Source organism: Miniopterus natalensis, chromosome 3 (assembly GCF_054644295.1).
Source record: "Miniopterus natalensis isolate mMinNat1 chromosome 3, mMinNat1.hap1, whole genome shotgun sequence".
NCBI classification, from domain to species: Eukaryota; Metazoa; Chordata; class Mammalia; order Chiroptera; family Miniopteridae; genus Miniopterus; species Miniopterus natalensis.
The window spans coordinates 25,617,694-25,638,458 of NC_142083.1; the positions used below are offsets into that span (position 1 = coordinate 25,617,694).

General features: G+C 40.3%; 1 protein-coding gene across 1 annotated transcript in view; it reads right to left on the reverse strand.

The window, feature by feature from the left end:
- The window catches only part of ADAMTS16 (ADAM metallopeptidase with thrombospondin type 1 motif 16), a 102,286-nt gene that overhangs the window by 56,739 nt on the left and 24,782 nt on the right, over positions 1 to 20,765 (reverse strand). Inside the window, exons 3-8 of the mRNA XM_087815063.1 lie at positions 20,423 to 20,705; positions 18,669 to 18,868; positions 16,952 to 17,035; positions 14,603 to 14,762; positions 13,008 to 13,113; positions 5,574 to 5,711 (exon numbers count right to left, since the gene is read on the reverse strand). Of these exons, the coding sequence (XP_087671189.1) occupies positions 5,574 to 5,711; positions 13,008 to 13,113; positions 14,603 to 14,762; positions 16,952 to 17,035; positions 18,669 to 18,868; positions 20,423 to 20,705 (971 nt within the window). The remainder of the gene's footprint in view (positions 1 to 5,573; positions 5,712 to 13,007; positions 13,114 to 14,602; positions 14,763 to 16,951; positions 17,036 to 18,668; positions 18,869 to 20,422; positions 20,706 to 20,765) is intronic.

Here is a 20,765-nt window from a genome sequence, read left to right on the forward strand (position 1 = left end):
AATCAGGGCACACAGCTAAGCATGGAGTCAATGAGGCAGCTTTAGGGGTGCCCCAGGGTGTACGTGCAAGAAGGAAAAGCATGGCAGACTTTTTATAAACAATCTGCCATGATACCCACAAGGACAGAATAAGTTTTGACTCCTTTGCATGCCCTGCACCAAAATCAGGTGGCTTTCATGTGACAAGCAAAACAATAAACATTGTAGGAGACCATGGGACAGGCTATATGCATGACTTTGGGGTAAGCAGAGTGCTTTTTTCAGCAGTGCACACACACAAAATGCCTGTACTGAAGGGAAAATATGGATAATTTGAACTCTATTAAAATTTTTAAAACTTGTGTTAAAGAAAATAAAGTAAGGTCAAAGGTACAACAACAATATGTCAAAATCCTTTTCCCTCTCTAACTCATAAACCATAAAATATTAAACAATTTGAGAGACTTTTTAGTTGTATTTCTTCCTTTCCCAAGTAAAAATTCGAGGGCCCCCAGAAAAGGTTACATCACTTGCCAAAGGTCAGCACAGTAGGTGATAAAAGCCCGATCAGCCTGCCAGCTCTGCTTCCCTCTGCTCTTTCCATCACAGGACAGGACCCATTTTTCCAGTCTTAGTGTCACATGGGCTCTGCAGAAACTGCAATCCCACTGTGACTTGGTGGTTTGCTTTTCTTAAAATGAACATTATACAGCAGACCCAAACGTGAACTGAAACATACTATTTCCATTATACCCAAAACCAAGCTTAATGAGCACTAAGGTCGAGTCAAATTTTCTCGACAAAGGGTGGTATAGGGTATGGCAGGGGATCCATGCACCCCTCAAACGTCCTGTTCTGTGAGGGTCACCATTCTCATGTAGACTCAAGTGGTCAGAGGAGAGGCATATTTAATGATCAGTAGTACATGACTCAAATTTTTAAAAAATAAATTGAAGATGAGTCTATGTTGTCATGAAGTTTAAAATAACGGGCTAAATTTTCCCTACATCCTAGGCCTCCAGGACACAGACATGAGTAAATGTGATGAGGTCTGTGTCTGTTCAGAGGAGATGACACATTACTCCATTGACTAGGTTGATGAATGTACTCCAAACATATATCTGTCCTTCTTGACTCTACCAAGTATGGAGAAAAGTTGTGCTGACAACTTTAGGCCAATTGAGTTTCTTATTATATGTTTTTTCCGTGTACCACATGCTAAATTGCTAATAAAGGAAATAAGATTCATCGTTACGAGTTTGCCATTTATCCTTACTCATTGTTGGGATCATATCCAAACAGCCACCTAAATTGGTGGAGCATGTAACAGTGTTTTGATTCCTTGGAAATCAGGAAGTCAGCAAACATGTCACAGAAGACGATCTCAGATTCATTAAGCTGATGAAAAGTCAGTGTTAACATGCTGTAGACCTGTCCAATTCACAACTGGTCATCTCAAGTAAAATAAATCTTTATAGTGCATTTGACAGTGAAAGTCTTTTTTTGGAAAATTTAATCTTCCAAAAAAACAAACTTGTGAGCATGTGAAATCTTGCATATTTATTTATAATCATGTAGTCCAAAGCAATTAGTAAAGCCCCTGAAAAATAAAGACATATTACTGAATTGCAACAAAAAGCTTTTACTGACTGGCACAAAAACAAATGAATGTGCACTTCACATTACATTTAGCCATTCTAATAGCACAGGAAAAAAATGCCTTTGAATTTTAGAACCTTAATAATCATTCTGAAAATCGTGTTCTGATTTGAAGATTACAGTACATTTAGTGTCATCAGAATAATTATTCTCTGAGCATATAAATATTTTCTTTCCATGAGTTTTCCTATATTTTTTGGCAGTTAAAACACTTTTTCTGGACACTTTTATGATGCTGATTTTCACTGCACACCCATGCATCCCGTTTCCCAAGTTGTCAGAGCAATTTACAAAAATAGAAAATGTTTTTATATCTTTATCATATCTATGAAGATGAAAAATCAATACAATATTTTTGAAAAAAATCTAGAAAACTATAGAAAGAATCTGAGATAGAGAAAACTCCAAATTCTCCTTGTTAATACAGTTAAGAACACTGTGAGCCTTAAAGTAAATGTTCATGTACAGAACAACAAATGCTAAAAGGACCCCATGTGTCGTGCCAGTTGTAGAATAATGTTAACATCGCCTTTTTTGATAATAGAAATAGAAAAAAGACCACGTGTATGTTCCCAGTATATAGACTTATATTACCAAGATGCAGATACTGTCCACAAAATTCTCACTCTTCCTGGGTGGCATAAAATATGAAAAGCAGTCATCAGTCATTATTTTTTAAATATGTTTTTATGGATTTTAGAGAGGAAGGGAGAGGGAGAGAGAGAATCATTGATGTGAGAGAGAAGCATTGATCGGCTGTCTCTCATTCCCACCCCGACTGGGGATGGAACTCGCAATCTGGGCATGTGCCCTGATCAGGAATAGAACCAGTGACCTTTTGGTGCATGGGGTGATGCTCCCCCACTGAACCACACTGGCCGAGGGAATCAGTCAATATTCTGCCTGAGGTCTCAGAGTGGGACTATGAGGAAGGGACCACAAGATGAAGGCCGGAGTCCCTGCAGCCTGGTGGCCAGGATGCTGGCTCAGAAAATGTGCTCCAAGGAGAACTGAAGGAAGAGGCAGCGGTCGGGTAACCCAGCCATCGGCTCAGTGACCCGGGTGGGCATGGGGGCGCAGTCACCAGGTCATGGACAAGCAAGAGTAAAGCTGACAAAAATAGTTAGTGACGCCTCCTGAATGGTGTTCGAAAAACAAGACGATGTAAATTGTGCAACAGAAAATAAGAAGGGAGAGGAGCTCTACTGAAAAAATTTTAAAAGAGAGAGAAAAAGAGAAAAATCTGAAACCCAAAGCCAGTGAAACTAGCCAGAGAGGCCAGCAGCACCCCGAGTGGTGTCTACAGGCGATAATACGGATGGCATACTTTTGTCCTTAATTCCCAGCTTGGAGGAACTAGTTCTTAGTTTTGACCACAACAAACATGAGTTCCAGAGACTTGGGAGGCAACTATCTAGCTGCTAAGCTGGCACTTCTTGGGTGCTGCCAACCTGTCTTTTCTTCTGTCAACTCTGGTTGAGCCAGCGCAGGACAGGAGCCCTGCAGCTGCCTCTCCACGCTGTGCTGTCTATTCAGTTGCTGGCATTATGTTGTGACAAAACAAGTAGAAGTAAAAAGAAAGTGCTCCCAGTGCCTGTGTAGACTGACCCAGGATGGAGTCACTCCAGAGTTGGGTCTAGAGGAGGGTAGAAGTGGGAGGTCACACGTGTATCATCAGATATGAAAGGGTGCAGACAGGTTACTTTTTATCAATTATTTTCTTTTTTGTGTTTGTATTAATATTTATAAACACTCACTATATAATGTATAAATATAATTTTATTGCTAAAAATGTGTAAAATCTAGTTTATATATCAGATGTATAATATATAAAGTATTATGTAAAATAATGCATAATCATAAAGTATATAGAAACATTTTTATAAATGCATGCATATATATAATCTATAGTTATGTTTATATATACATATGCACAGTTCTATTTATTTTTAAATTTTTGTGCTTTGCTTTCCTTGAAATATTGGTATTTGCCCTATTTTCTGTTAATACAAACAGATTACATCTCCTTTTTGCTGCTTTGGTTTCTAGAAAAATCCTAGATCAATTTCAAGCTTCAATATCACAGCTAAAGGTTGTCCTTTAGGATCTATACAATTGTGTTTTTTCCTTGATCTTCATTTTTTATTTTCATTTGTTTTTCTCTTCATATGACTTTGAATTCTACTAAATTTTTTGTAAGAATCCATTCCAATTTCTTAAGGTAAGCTGGTTTCATTTGTTAGCTCTTTCCAAAAATATACAATTGAAATGAGACTGATAATTCTCATACTTTCTTTGATGAATCTCAGAAATGTGAATGCCTTTAGTTGAGAACTATTAGAATCAGTAGATTATTGTGAGTCAGTGGGTTGTTAGCAAGCAAACACAATTCTTTTGTGTCTGGTACAATACATTTCTAATGAATACACATGTCCTTCATCCTGAATAATAGCAGTTCTCCTTCCTGGGGGCCAAAGAAACAATAATGTTCCCATTTCAGGAGTATCCTCCACGAGGAACAGAGCTATCAAATCACAGACTGTTCCAGGTACCATCATTTGTTCCCCAAAGAATGTGTTTAGATGGGAAGAAAAGGGATGTTGAGAAGTTTAGGCTGACCCAGCACCTAAATTCTTATGCCCATGTATTCAGTTAATGTTGATTATCAGAGATAGGTCATCTTCAAAGAGCTAAGAGCTATTTTCTAAACAAATAAAATATTTCACTCATCTTTATAGGATTTGAGCCAAGTAATTTTGTTAAGTAATTACATATAAAAACAAAAATAAATGTTACAAGTTCAACAGAATTGCTGTTCCTCGGCTCTTTGCATTTATGGTTCTTGGGATCAGTGGAGAGAAGTCAGGTCTAGGGTTCAGAATTCCTGGGTTCTATTATCAATTCTGCCACTAACTAGCTGGTCCCTGCAGGTCTCAGTTACTTCACCTGTAATGTGATTTGGGGTTGATGATATAGCACATGTCCCTCTCTGTACCAACTCTCTTGTCCCTTTCCTCCAGAGCACACAGGTAGACGTCGCTTTGGAGGGCCATCAGTTGAGTTCTCACTTCCAAAAATACAGCCCCTTCCCTGCACACCATCCAGTGCTCTCTTTCCCTAGCCACCTGTTGGCTGTAGTGGAGAATAAGGTCCTCCAAGAGAAAGAGCCACAGGGTGGAAGGAACCTGGGTCTCTGAATTACTGTGTGGAGCAGAGATCTCACCAACCTATACTGGCATGTGGTACAAGTGAGAAATAGTTATGATTTAAAGCCAAACTACAAACTCTAATTCACTGAGATTTGGTGGATAATCTACCTTACTAGCAGATCTAAGGATGTTTCTTAAAGTCCCTTCTTTCTAAAATTTTAAAACATGATGACTATTGTTCAGGGAGTCAAATCCCACCTTCCCAATCTTTTATACCCTAAATAAAATAGTACTATAATTGAATTTCCTAAAAATAATTCTTAAAACTACGGGATTTTAGAGCCAGGTTAAGGTTTATATATACAAGTTTTTTCTCCTATTAATAAATGAATTTTGTTAAAAACAAACAAAACATTTAGGTGTGCTTTAGCATTGTGTGTACAGATGTATACATGCTAGGTCTTCCTATTCGTGGACTAAAATGTCTGGTTATAGATAGGAGGATTTAAAAAAATCTAAATGTAGACATAATATTTTGGCTTTGTAAGTATCATATGGACTTCAAGTTTAAAGGTTAAATGATGTTGGATTAAGCCTACAGGCCTCCGTGCTCTAAGGAAGTGTTTGGCAAACTCCTTGGTCATATAAATGTCTTAAGACACTTTCAAGTGGGAACCATCTTGGGGAGTCACACCAAGCCTGGGGCTGCTTGGACAGGATCAGGTTGACCAGGCACTGAACATCAAAAGCACCAAGAAATGTACGACCAGCTCCAAAAGTTCATACCTTAAAAATTTGTGCAGGTACTGGCGGCTGCAGGGTGACCAGGAGAAGACCCCATTGTGTCCAGCTAATGTAGGGGACATTATGTTGCCCTCAGACTTTTTGCACATGTTCCCTTCTCCATCATGGACCATGCCAAAGCTACGAGAGAGAGAAATGGTTCTTTCAAAACAAAGAACAGTTTCAATTGTCTAATACACGCTAACAAACACATGTCAACACTGTGAAGACTCTCCTACTTTTGTGTGCTAGTCAGGCAGAAATTACAGCTTTAACAGCCAAACTGCGGAGACTACTCACATATTCATGGGCCTTTCCTGAAGAACTACAACTCACCGAGCTGTTTGAAAGTACACACGAATATCAAAACAGAGCACTGTCCAGAAGTCTGCCAAGGGAAGATGCTTTCATTATAAAAAAGGATTTCAAATGGCATGGGGAGGGCAGTTCATTTGATCTTGGCAGAGCTAAAACGGTTCTATATTCCTTCATTCCCTCTATACTCTCTTCTGCTCACCAAGGATTGTCAGAATTTCCAGTATTTGTCAGAAATACAGATGCCAGACTCTCTAGCTGTGTTTGAAGCTTAACACCATTTGAATTACTAGCCAACTACTGCAAATCTTGGTGTTGACATTTTATACCAGCACCTACCTGGTACTGCTCCATCTAAGGCTAGGTCTGCACTGCCAGAGGCTGTGACAGGTGGACAGTGCTTGAGCTGAGTATTCCCTACAACCCTTTGGAGGAAGTGGCTCTATGGAACCCCAATAGGCGGCTATGGTTACATTTATCTATGGGCCTTGTTTGATGAACCTGTTATTCTTGAGTGAAAAGAAAATTACTTTGGGGCTCTGGCTCTAGCTTAGTAAATGGGGACACCTCAAACTAAAGTGGCTGTGGGAACTCTTAATATGATTCTTTACAGGTTTTCTAATCCCACAATGTCAACCAGCACCCCTTACTGTCACTTTTATAGCTCTGCATCCAGAAAAATCCCACTGGCTAAGTTGCTACCTCCCCCCACCAAGTGCTTTTTCTCCTTAACTTTCTAAAGATTCGGTCATCTTCACTTGCTCCAGAAAAGCAGAACTTACTCCCTTGGGAAGAAAGCATGGGGGTGGGGGTGGGCACTCTTTATAGCCCTGAAGGCTTCCTGTTAGAGCAAATATATTTTTGGAGAGTCAACCGATTGTCAGTCATTAATATCTGATACCCACTGAATCATGATATGGATCACTAGAGTAAGATTTCAAATGAATAGGAAACAGAGGGAAAGGGAAAGGAAAGAAAGAGAGAAAACAAAAATGGACATGGTGGTTACTTGTATCTGGGGACATTCTGCATCTAAGAATCCCATGATCAGTGAAGGGAGAGACACAGGGACAGGGACAGAAGACATGAACACTGGGCGAGTGGGCTCCAAAAGGAGGCCAGGTAATTTGTACTTGTTGCCAAGGCTAAATACACATTTTCCTACTTTACTGTTTTGCTTAGAGCTCTTTAATAATATCAGTAAAAACAACAACTAACATTTGTAAGCACTCATTATTTTACAGACAGGATAGTAAGCATGCTGCCTATGTTTTTTAATTTAAACCTCACTGCAAGCCTATAAGGTAGGCATAATACAATGACAGCAAGGCTGAAGACTTGAGAGAGGCTTGTCCGGGGTCTCAGAGTCACGACTGGAACCTGGCGCTCTAATGTCAGGGCCCAGACGGGATCCATGCAATAGGGTAACTCGAGCATGATTGAAGGGTGTATCCAAGAAATTCTAGTGTGCAAACATTGTCCAATTTCTGCAAAATTCCTACTCAGTACCAAGGGTGATGTATATGTAGTCATTTCAGCCTCCACCCATTCTCTTAAGTTCTATTAAAAGCAATCAATCAAGAGCAGAGTAACCATAGGGCAGAGAAAATGTGTCATGGCTATGGAAAAGATTCAGACTGTAATCACATATGGTTGGCTGTCTTGAGGAGAAAGTGACCAAGATGAAATACCAACGTACCTGCTCCTGGCTTGCCCTTGACCTGAATATGGAGAAGATACAGTATGGGTCATCAAGTGCCCTAGATAAATTTGTTACCAGTTTCACCTGCATTTCTAAGAAATTCAAAGTTACAGCATCCCAGGTCTGGGAACATCTTGGTCTTAAACTTTTCATCTAATGTATTTTCGATGATTCTTTCTAGCAAGAATCTCAAACTCTGCTGTGCATCAGAATATCTGAGAAATGTACTGCATAATGTGGCTATAATGAAACCTATCAGAAACCTGGTTGGTTTTTGATTTAGTAGATTGTGGGTTAGGCTCTGGTATTTGGGTGTATTCTAACACAGTAACTTGATTCTAATATCCACCCGAATCTGAGCACCACTATTTTAAGAGTTCTGTTTCCAAGTAGTACAACTCCCATAAATTGTACTGTGATGGATGCCAGCACATTACCATGAAAGTGCCACAATGATCACATTTGATATTAATATTAATATAGTCATGGAAGAATGACTAGAACATATTCCGAAGATAAAGTTGGTATTTGGCAACCCAGAAATATAATTAATATCCAAGTTAAACATTCTAGATAATTTTTCTCTCCCATGAACCATAGTACTTTATTCAAAGTAATGATCGCCTCATATACTAATGCACTAAATATATAAATATATATATTTTTTTCTTACCTACTATCTAATAAATTTCTGAAGAACAGAGATTCTTGTTATCCATGCTCATAGCCCCAGGGCCAGTGGACCCACTAGCCCATAACAGGTTCTCCAGTCATGTTTTTAGGATGAATAAAGAACAGACCTCCAACTATGGCCTGGAGAATTATGCTCAATGTCAGATGCGTGTAATGTCTTCCACAGTACTTTCTCAAGGATTCAATTACATCAACAAGTATTTTTTCATTATTAATGATATACCCAGAGAACAGCCAAGTATATTCAGAGGTTGTACCGATTATCTCAGGCTGTTCATTATCAGGGACTAAGAAAATGAGAAACTCTCTAAAGAAACCACGGGTCAGTGTCATCTGGATAATAAACCACAACCTTGGCCTGATGATGGTAACCTCTGGTGGAACCCAGATGTTCTGCAACAGAGCTCTGATTCAGGTTTTTCAAGAAGTCTCTGTCATTCATAAATAGTTTGACTTTGGGCAAATTACTTAACTCTCTGAGTCTCAGATTTCTCACTTATAAAATGAGACAATAAAACCTTCCTCACCCTGGATGGTGTGCTCAGTGGTTAGAGCACTGGCCCAAGAACAAAAGGGTCACGGGTTTGATTTCCGGTGAAGGGCACACACCTGGGTTTCAAGCTTGCTCCCCACCCCCGTCAGGTGTGTGCAGGAGGCAACCAGCCGATGCGTCTCTCTCATATTGATCTCTCTCTCTCCCCCCCACCCCTCCCTTCCACTCTGTCTGAAAAGCAATGGAAAAAATACCTTCATGTGAGGATTAACAAAACAAACAAACAAAAATACCTTCCTCTGAATACCTGGCACCCTGTATGTCACAAACTAAATTTCAGAACTTGTACTACTTATCTGATTCAAATGTGGCCTTGGTCAAATCACTTAACACTTTGGTGCCATTTGTATATATTTATGGTGTGTGTGTGTGTGTGTGTGTGTGTGTGTGTGTGTTTACATGTGTGGGTTTGCCAAAGGTCAGTGGGTTTCAAATACTTTTGGACACAGGAACAAACAATAATTTTAAGAGGAATGACAATAAATAAAATTGGTAAGAAGTGACCCTCTAATTACTGGGTTCCCTGGAGCGCAGTCTGACAATCACAAGACCAATGATGTCTGTTGCCCTGATATTCTACAAATCCTTCAGATCACCCAGTGCCTCCCTGACCCAGCTGGAGGGGCTCAGATTGATGACAGCACAGCCACAAACTGGTAGGGTACACATATCACCATCAAATGCTCAAAAGGCATCTAACATCACCAGCCAAGTATGCTTGAAGTGAATGGTATTAGGAAGCCAATCCACTTCTATCGAGACTTCCCTAATCTTCCCCGACTGTGTCTCTTGCAATGCCTACAGCCTTCACTCTTACTCCCTCTCATGCCGTGTTTATTTTCTTTTTGTGAGACATTGGGGGGCATGGATCACTAGTCCTTTTATAGAATCCTACACAATGCTCTTCTGGCAGAATGCAAATTGTGCCCAGAAAACAGGTCCATAAATGCTGAAAAAGACAGGAGACAAAATGATAGATCATGCATACTTCTGAGCACAGTAAATGTGTTTTAATATTGTCTGAATGGCCTGAAATGTTAATGCAAATTAAGTATTTCAGCATATTGTATATAATAGGGAATATTCAGCTCAAATAATACCACTGTAATTATGCCTGCACATACCCGTTAAGGATCTCACAGGCTCCACTGGTTCTGCAGACGGAAAGTCAGGTAAGAGAAGACCAGGCGACATGCCCTGGTAACTCCTAGGCTGTGGGAGAACTGCAATGTACCTGAGTCCCAGGGCGCTACCCATTAAATGACATGACTTCCCTTTGCAAGTGGGAATTTTCAAATAGATGACATATTTTCCAAAATGTGTAATTCAGTCCTCAACCTGTCTATGCCAATTCCTCAACACTTACATGTAGCAAATCACAAACCCTAAACCAGGACACTCTCCCTGCCCCACCAGCTTAAGGGCAATCCTGGCTCAATCCCACACACAAGCGGAGAACACACACCCTCGCTTCTGGTTCCAGTCTTTCTTCCTCCCTTTTCCAACACAAATCTAAACACTGGTTCTTAGCAATTTCTATTTCTAGGTCAGATTCCCCAGTATAACCACAAGAAGTTTTTGAGATGAAAACAACTAAACTTAGAAGAAGAAATTGACTGACAAGATAATCAACTGAAATCTTTCTTTGAGCTAAAGGCTAGGAGACCTATGGCCGAAAGCATGGGGAAGCACTCCTCCACCCTAAACAACGTTCTCTGAATGTAAGCAAAACTGAAGAGGTAAGTCACCTGCGAAATATGATGTTTTATACAGACCTAACAGACATATAGTTGTCTTTTAATTCTTAGGGCACCAACCTGTAAATTGGAGCTCATTGCCAAGGATAAGACAAAGGCATGTTGTTTGTGTAATGACATTTGAGCCAGATATCAAACCTGTAGTCCCTTCTTCAAGAATAGTTGTTAAATAAATGAGCTGAATAAATGTGCTTGTCTTTAGGTAAAATTTACAGTTTGATTACTGAGTCTTCCACGCCACAGCCTCTCTCATTTGATGTGCACTGAAATACTCTTCATTTGTTCACTTACTCGCTCCCCAACTCACTCCCCCCATGCCATTCATTCACATTTGCTGAACACTCAGCATGGCCTACATGCTAAGCCAGTGAAGGAAGGTGAGAGATTGTCTTGAGTGGTTCCTATGGTTTGAGAGACATGAGAAATTGCTCTGCACGTTTATAAAAAGTGCTCCATAAAGAGCAGATTATTGTCATAGCTATTATTATAACTCATTTTGGCATTTAGCATGCGCGATTCATTTGTACATCTTTTACATACATGTCCTTTTTCAATAAGATCAGAAGCTAGTTCACGGGAGAACTGACTCTTCAGAGCTCCCAATTCCTCCATCCCTTGCACAATGTCCTCTAAACATTAGGTGCTCAGTACAGAGCTGATAATTTCCTGGAGGTTGATCCTATAGGGAGTGGGACTTCCCTTTATCAAATCCAGAGTGCCTGTCCTTCCTCCCATCTGTATTCCCACTTGCAAGTACCAAAACTTATCTCTTGTTGGGGAGACATTCTTTTTCCATGTAGATCCAGTCCAAGTGGTAAAAAAAATATATCAATAATTGACTTCTAAAAGAAAATAATAGCAAACACCGATAGTTATTGACATTGAAGACCAAGAGCCTAGTGTTGGATGTATCAACTTTAACTTCAGCTAAACGCACCACCTGCGACTGCTAGCAATGCCAGTGCCCATATCTCAGCTGCTTATCTAATGCCAATTTGCTCAGCCCTCGGTGACTTAAATATTTCTTACCTTGATTGTTTAATTAAATTTAGGTATGGTTCAGAGGACAGCAAGATCCCCGTGTCGTTAAAATAATGAGAGTTTTTGAAGTTTTAACTCTAGTAGTCTATTAAAAATACAATTATGATGTAACTGAAAGCTTTATGAAGTGTAGGCACAATTTTCTGGGCACTGAAAAAGTCAATCATTACCTGTAATGATGAAGGGATCAGTAATAGGATATACAGTTTCACTTTCAGGTCATCAGTTCATACACAGCCTGAGTCTGCAAGGCCTCCATGTGGATCCATTACACACAAAGTCACACACATGTGAACGTACACACACAAACATGCACATACAGATGCCTTGAACAGGTCAGGGTGACAAGTGAGCTCAGTCCATTTTCTAAATAGGGGATGGAGACCAAATCATAAACACTGCCTTTTGTAACTTTCGTGATTTTGCAAGTAAAACTGGGGTTAAAGTAAAAATATAAAAATTATGTTTCCTGGTTGTGCATTTCTAGAAGTTTCAAGTACAGCTGCGGTATAGTAGAAAAACACCTGCACAATCACTGTCAGAGCTCATATTAATCAGGGCAATTGTAGGAAGTTAGCAGTGGGCCCCTTAAAAAAATTCATAAATGGAGGCTCAAGGTAAGGCAGTTTATAGGATTATTAGCCCAAGAAACCTTTCCTAAGAATAAATTTCTATAAGTTACTGATAGAAATTTGACATTCTATAGGAATAAGTGTAACTTTTTACGTAAATAGATGCCACCTGTTGCTGAGAGCTGCCTGTCCAGCACCAGCATCTGTCTGCGCCAAGCTGCCAGGCTCACTGCTCACCCTGATGCTGCCCTATTTCAAAACCATCAACACCGGGAAAATGGGAACCTGGAAAGCAAACCATCTCCTACTGGGCCCAATCTCCTGTAGTACTTGCACTCCCCAAATTCTGCTCAGGACACCAATCAAAAAACACCTCTCCGAATTCTAAAAGCCACGTAAGAAAACAAACTCAAGAGGAACAAGTTAACAGAGAAGGGCCTGTCACTGCCCTCAGTCATTGGGAGTCCCCCAACAGGAGCTGACCATGGAATGAGATTAGCCCACAGGACAGAGGAGCAGGACTGAGGCAAGCGTCTGCAATGGTAGGTGCATGTGTGAGCAGGAATGTAAGGGAGATAAGAGGGTAAGGAAAGCGTAGACACATGCATTAATGTGCAGGATGAGGCACTACAACAGAAACAACAGAAGTGCTTACGTGATAACATTTACTACCTGTCAATGCCCTTCTCCTCGTATATATGTGAGTTCCCCTCATAGACTTGACCTAAGAAGTCAGTACTTCTATGGCAGCCAACCAGGAGGGAAAGGACCCTGGGCTCCACCCTCCCATGGACATGTACTTACTTGTGTCCAGACTCGTGGGCGATGGTGAAAGCCAGTCCGAGGCCTGTATCTTCATTAATCGTACAGCTGCGATATTTACTACACATTCCACTTATGGGCGCAAATCCTACAGGCATAAAGGTCAAAAGAATATACAGCAGTTTGTGATAACATAAAGGAAGAGGGTGAATTATATGGGCTAATTCACCCTCCATCCTTTAGGGAAATTTGGACCTCACCTTCATCTTCTGAAACGTGAAGTGGGAAAGCCTTGGACTCTTAACAGAAGGGCTCTTAACAACGTGGGAATAGGGGACCTGTTCTCCCTGCGTGGAAAGCTACTCAGGGCTCTATGAGATGTTTGTGTCACAGGTTATGGCTTGGACACAGTGGAAGAGGGGTTTCACTGCAGATGAAGGAGAATTTCTGTCTTTTTCTATAAACATCTGTGTTCTCAAAAGACAGAGTAAAAACGTGCTGTGGGGAGTGGGCGTGTCAGGAAGTGCTGAGACCACCCAGGTTCAAGGATTTGCCTGGAGGACTCATAGACTCAGAACCTCATGGGTATGATTTAGCATGGCAAACAGAGAGACAGGAAAATTAGCAAACAGAACAAGTACATGAGAAGGAGTTTGGGAGAGCCAGGCATGAGCTTCCAGAGCCTACTTCCAGTAAAGCCACACAAGACATGATTAATTCCCCCAGTAACACATCATGACAAGTGTAGACTATTGTCCACCAGGGAAGCTCACTAGAGACTCAGGCTCAGGGGTTTATTGGGGGCTGATTACATAGGCCTCTTCTGCCTGGCAGGGACCCAAATTCCAGACTCCCATGAGGAAAGGAGGTATTCCATGGAAATTGCATTATTTGTACAAATAGTTTTGGCACAGTGAGCCACACTGATCAGGCAGTTTGGTGGGAACCTTCTGGAAATCTAAGTTCTCAGAGGTCAGCTTAGGGCCAAACTCATAAACAGGCCTTCCTAAGGTCAGGTTAATCTACATTAAACTGAGTCCTATCTGAATGTTTTTATAATAAAGTATCTTCCTCCCTAAAATCCCAGGGAAATATGGAGAGTTAGGAAAAAATGTCCAGGAAAGCCCTGGTCAGTGGCACACCATGCTTTATACTAACTATTTGGAAAAAATATCAGAGTGCTGCCTCTAAGACCTATTCAGCCTCATAAACATATAAAAAATTGCTATGACTGAGACATTTATAAAGAAATTTTAAAATCAGGAATAAGATATAGTTGTAATATCTCTATAATACTCATAAATGTACCATTTCTGCCACATAATGAGATATCCTTCACTCTACTGACCCCATTCCCTCAGGAAGAAGAAATGAAAGAAATTATTTCTTAAGTTAGAAGACAAGAACTCTTGAATCTGCAAGGAACATTCCCTTGCGAAGTAATCACTTTTGATGAGTAAATGCATACTTTTATGCTTGGCCTGAGTTCATACAGGGATGCAAGTTTCTTCTTTATAATTGCACTCAGCAGTGGCTACCGCTTACAGATTTGGAAAGGGGGCACAAACTCGCTATAGAAGGCCACGGAAGGTGCATAGCACATACAGCGTCCTCAAAACTCTGCGGGACGATCTTACCCAAGGTATCACAGGGCTCATTCTTCCAGGAGCATATGTCCAGACCAGTGAGCAAGATAGCATGGTCATGGCGAGTTCCATCTTTCCCCATCAATCCAGACTGCCACTGGCAGAAGCTGCTTAAGGTGTGGTCCGCGTGATGGCTTATCACAAGCCCTGGCTATGCAGGAGAGACCAAGACCACGGTAACAAAAAGAAAACAGGGTATCATGCAACTGTTACAAGCACTGGCATCCCAGCAAACTCTCATTCACTTGGATTTCAAATACATAGGTAGATCCAAAGGGCACATAGGCTAATTTATCCATTTTATGTACTAAGACACAAAAAAGAGTTACATAAAACCATACAGATTCTGTATAGACACTTGTGTTCATTTCTCTAGTTCTGTGCTAAAATAGTTGGGATGTATTTAGCTAACCCTGAATGCATTTTCAGTGACCCATGAAAGATTATTCCTGTGTATAAAATTTTTGCATTTAAAATCTTTGTAAAACAGTTTGCAAAATTATATAAGACAACAGGATCATTTGTACGTGACTAAACACATACACAAAGCACACCCAGTCTCTGAGTGTCTACTTCATTACCAAGTTGAGTGAATGGGATTTCCAACTTATAGCTCTTCTAATATTTATTACTGTAGCGTTAAATTAAGAAACTACAGAGGCAACATATTCATGAGAAGAGGCAGGTCAATTGGGAAAGCTTTATTTTGGAAAAACAGACTGGAACTAGAGGGAAACTAGAGAGAAGACATTCGACCTTATCCACATATACAAGTTCTAATAAAGCAACAGCGAAATATCATAAGAACGTGTGAACTCTTCGGGAATGAAGAATTTGGGGGAGGGGGGGGGCTGGAACATCCAGCAGAACAGACTGCAATGACTTGTTTGAAACTTATCTGTAGGAACATTGTGTTTTCCTATGATGGTCAGAGAAAACTAGATTAAATACCTTAATTTTAGGTCAACTTGTTTAAGGCTTTCATGACTAGAGTGTTGTGTTGGGATTTCTGTCCCTCGGTCACGCCATACGTTTTCTCTTTACAAGTTTTTGTCTTTGCAGAAAGTCAAATACACCTGAGCTAGATGTTATACATCAAAACTGGGACATGCCTTCCATTCTTCAGCGGGCGATTTCCAGGAACACTGCATTAATCAAAGTTAACACAGGTGCACGATCAAAAGATAACCTTGCCTATTCTTTGCAGCTTGGAGGAATTCCAAGGTGAAAACGATTTAATACAAGGAATAATTAACCTGTCACCTGAGAAACCCTGCTGGCTCAGCACCCCTTCTCCAGACAGACACTCACACAAAAGACAATGAGGTTGTATCTTCCTGACTATTCAGGCTAGAAACAGGCCTGTCCTTACTACCCCCACCCTGCCCAGAAAAAGAGCAGAGCCCCAGAATATTAAAGCCTCTAGGCTTCTAAGATCTTATGATCTTAGAGATCATCTAAAAATCCTTTGTTTTATAAAAAAAGAAAACTATGGCTAATGGGAGATTCTGCCAAGAAATTAACAAGGGTGGAACTGGATGCAAGGTGCCCGATTCGAGTCCCAGGCTCACTCTCCCATGTCCAGTCAGTGATCAGCTTGGGCCAAAATAGAAGCAAGAGCCTTCAAATGACTGAGAGACCCCCTGTTACTTATGCCACGAAATGTTCATATATATCCTCTTTGTGAACTGAAGTGTATGTCTGGGCATTTAGACAGGGGCTCTGGAATGGAGGCAAAGGAAATGCCTTTACCAAATGCTACCAAGATCCAGCATAATTTGTTTTTTTGTGTTGTTTTTTTGTATGAAATGAGAGAAAAGCGCTCAACACTGCAGAATCTCTATGAAAATAAAATCCTGGGATTAGAGGTGGTGGCGGTTAGTGGGATCAGTCTTAGGAGTTGGGAGACAACAGAGTAAATCAATGCAATGCCACACAGTACAATTTTACTTCTATGCTAGGGGACAGTTTTAGTCTTCTAGCAAAAGACACAAAGGGCTCAGTTCCACCCAGCATTCTGAAAGCTCACAGTGGCTGAAGATACATGTTGCACTTTGTCTTCCCAGTGTGTTTCCCACCCACATAATAAAGGCAGCTTCTCTATTCCATTTTCTCATAAGTAATTACATGAGTACTTCTTACTACCTCTGCACAAAGACACAAAACATCAAATAATCATTACAGGAACTGACAAGCAACTCATTGCATTAGATACAAAATATTGAAAAATTTTTGTCTCCCAAGGGAAAAAGAAGTAAAGAATCCATATTAAAGAAAACAAAGCATTATTTTGCATTTATTTTTCTAGGGAAAAAGTTGCTGGTTTCAAAGCCAGAATACCTGTTCTTCTTCTAGAAGAATCAGACCTACAATTGCAATGTTGATGTTTCCTCCTATTGTTCCATCTTTGAATAAAGCAGACACCTGAAAAAGACAGGCAATTGATGTCAGTCTCCATATCTGACACCAATGTCCCCCAGCCCTCAGTCTGCCTGGAGGTCTGATGCTGAAGGCCAATCCCTGTGTTCCTTGGTGATGTAGCAATATTATGTTTCTTATACTGCCAGGCAGACAGGTATAGGAATATCTATCAACCGAAAGACCGATTATTGAATCCCTGTTGGTGCCTGGGGGCGAAAAACTGAAGTTTGGGGCGGGGGATTCCACATCTTTTCAAACACCAATGTAGGAATTACAAAATCTCTGAATTGTTGAGTGTCCTCAACTGAATTAAGAAGAGGACTTTTTACTCATAGTGATAACTGCATAGGTAAGTACTCCCCAAGCTCTCCTGGCAAGGGATTCTAGAAGCATCAAAGAAATGCTGGGTAAAGACCAAGAAGACATGAAAAAGAGAAGGAAACAGGGAAAGGTGATCAAAGAAAGAGACAAATATTTGAGGTGATGATGATGGTCACAGACGTAGAAGTGAATATTGGAGTGGCATTTGGGGTGACAGTCAACAGTGTGGGATGCAACAGGGAGGTGACTTGGCACTGAGATACCTCTTACCACTCTACACTTGAGGTGTAAAGATTAGAAAAACTCTACAGAATAGGGGCGACATTTGCACACATCAGAGCATCCTGGGCCCTGCTGTCCTCAGCCCTGTGGATGTGCAATGGTAGGTGCCTCAGTGTCACTGTCTTCCTCTGTTCTCTAGGAGGTCATAAACCACTTGAGTCAACCTACCAAAAATGATACTAGCAATAATAGCTATGTGGCATCATGAAATATAAAACACACTTAGGGGTACTCTGTTTCTTAAGGTAGAACATAAAATAGATTTTTTAAAACATGCTTTTACTGATTTTTTATTTAGAAAGAGAGGAAAGAGAGAAAGGGAAACATTGATCGACTGCCTCCTACTAGAGACTGAGCCCGAAATACAGGCATATGCCCTGACCAGGAATCAAACCTGTGACCCCTCAGTGCATGAGACAATGCTCAACCAACCAAATCAAACCAGCCAGGGCACAACTATTTCTTAAAACACATTTTGGTAACCCAAGGTTTTGTCTTCTCTTATCTAGATGTCACTTAGGTGAAATGAGCCTCAGATACCTCTTACCACTCTCACATAATTACTACAGCTGCCAATCTGGGGGCAGACACTCTTTATCTGAGATGACATTCTAAAGAGTTGTACTGCTTTTCTAGATAAAATAATGTATACTCAATATTTGGACATTCCTAAAATGAGTATTTCTATATAACCATCTAAAAATTACACACAGCATGGTGATAAACATTTATTGCACCAAAATATCTCAGCATATTCTTTTAGATTTCTGGTAACTGAAGGCATCGGACAGCAAAACAGGTTACTGGCTTAGAGAGAGGCTCAAATCTTTCACCCCCCCTTAATTTCTTATCTGAAGTTCTAAAAATGACTCTTTTGATTGGAGCACAATAAAACTGAAGGAGTTATCACAGATAAAATATTTCTATGTATGAGACATAAATCTGTAAGTAAAAAGCAGAATGTAAAACACATGTGCACATACACCCCATTAGGTGTCACTTACACACTCAGCCTCAACATGGACATTCTTACCATGTTGAGTATTGTCAGCACATAGGTGGTGATATTTTCATGGCCATGGTTCTGCATCATCTTTTTGTCAACCACCACCAAGGTCTCCACATTCAGTTCTTTATTCCTATGGGACTTCAGAAGAGAACGCTTGTGCCGTGAGCACGACTTATACTCATCAGGCAAGATGAAAAGGTCTTCCTCGGGAGGCTTGGGCATGTCTATGAGGGCCATAGGGAGAGCGAATTAAAGCAAATTCATCAGATAAAAGGAGTGGTGGAACTTGTTATATAGAAATTGAATTTAAAAAGTGGATGTTCATGATATGAACCATCTAACCCTTAAAGCTTTGTGATGCAAAACTCATGTTAAAGGGGAACACTCAATTCAAATAAAGGCCATAGAGTCTAGATGTCATGGCAATCATTGCTTTATTTAACTTTGTATACTTTTGTCCTGATTTAAAACAAGGGAGAGTCATTTTTGTTCTGTAGTGCTAGCATCTAGAAACATAATGCTCAAAGACTATTAGTATAAGGATTTATGGAACAGACTGTGCAAAAGAGTTATTGTGTGCAATAAAACTCACAATTACAAGAAAGAGGGCTGTCTTGCATTGTTTCCGTATTTGAAGGATTTAATGACCTGACAGTTTTAAAGTTGACTCCTATGTCTGCACAAATGATTGGTTTGTCTACAGTGTTTCAAACGGGTTCTAAACTACTTGAGACAGATCAACCTCACTGCAGAGCTGACTTTCCTAGAAAGCACCATAAATATTTACAGAACGTAATTAGAAGATAAAATATACTCTGTCCTCTTGAAGCAAGCCATTTAAAAATAGTTTTGGCATTTATAATCAGTAAGTTAACTCTAGGTTAAAAATAATTCAGTTTAGCGGATGCCTTAGAAAACCTGGTTAGAACTGTTTCATGGGAAAGCAGGTTTCAAAATACCCACAGGTGCTATGGTACTTATTCTTTCATTGTAGGTGCCAACTGGTTATGGGCCATTCACTCCATTCCACAATATTTATGGAGCTCCTGCACATGCCCACCTCTGTTTTAAGGTGCTGGGTATAGCAGCTGAGGAAACCAGACAGCAGAGAAACATGGGGTTGGGGGAAGATGGGCTCATGGGAGGAAGGCTTAATGAAATGATGCTGGAGGGGGAAGCTGAAGGAAGTGAGGGAAGTTCCAGAAAACACTAAACTCCTATTCTTGAATTTGTGAAAGGTTCCTACATAAAATGTAAACAACACATCACCTCCTAAATCTTCATGACAAAAAATGACTTTGGTAAATCTTGGTGATAAATTGTAGGTAAATTATGTCTTGCATAGTCTGTCTTTTGATGTGGTGGGTCAAGTACATAAGTATGTATAGAGATAAATGACCTCAGCAGGAAAACTATGTGGGCTTTAATAAATCTAGACCTCAAAAATATAGAATTACTGAGTAGACATGCCAGGGTTCTTTTGAAGATGTCTGGTGGATTCTGTACTCCTCAGCAGTGTGTCATTTAATCTGTCCAGGGAACAGCTCTTAAAAAAAATGAAAACATTTACCATTATCTATCCATCTACCATGGAGAGAGCTTTTATACTGAACATGCAGATAATGGGCTCTCTTTGGAATCATCACTTAAGTTTAGTAAGGAAAGTTAATAAATGTCACCTTGGGAACAGATATATGTTGATGAAAATTAAAAATATTCCATCAGCTTATGTAAATGTTTAAATCATTAAATACATGAAAAGAATCGCCCTTACATACATTTCTTGCGTCTTCCACAGAAATGCTGCTTTTGTGGGTGCCTGAGGTTAAAGCTGTCATGCTGGTGTTGATTTTCGTGGTAGAAGAGGTGGTGATTTTCCAGTTCCCGCTGCCTCTGGACCATCAATACCTGGTGCCCCGTCTCAGCCCTTGGCTCTGTGGATCTCTTATACAGTATGTGGGAGGGGGGCCCACCCCCAGTAGAGTCATTGAGTCTCCCTGTTAGGTGTGAAGGAAGTGGCTTTAAGAAGTAATCTGCTTCTTGTGTTCTTATCATGCCTGACTGGAAAAATAGGGAGGAAGAAAAAAAACACAATTATACTTCCAACTGGTAACATAGCCA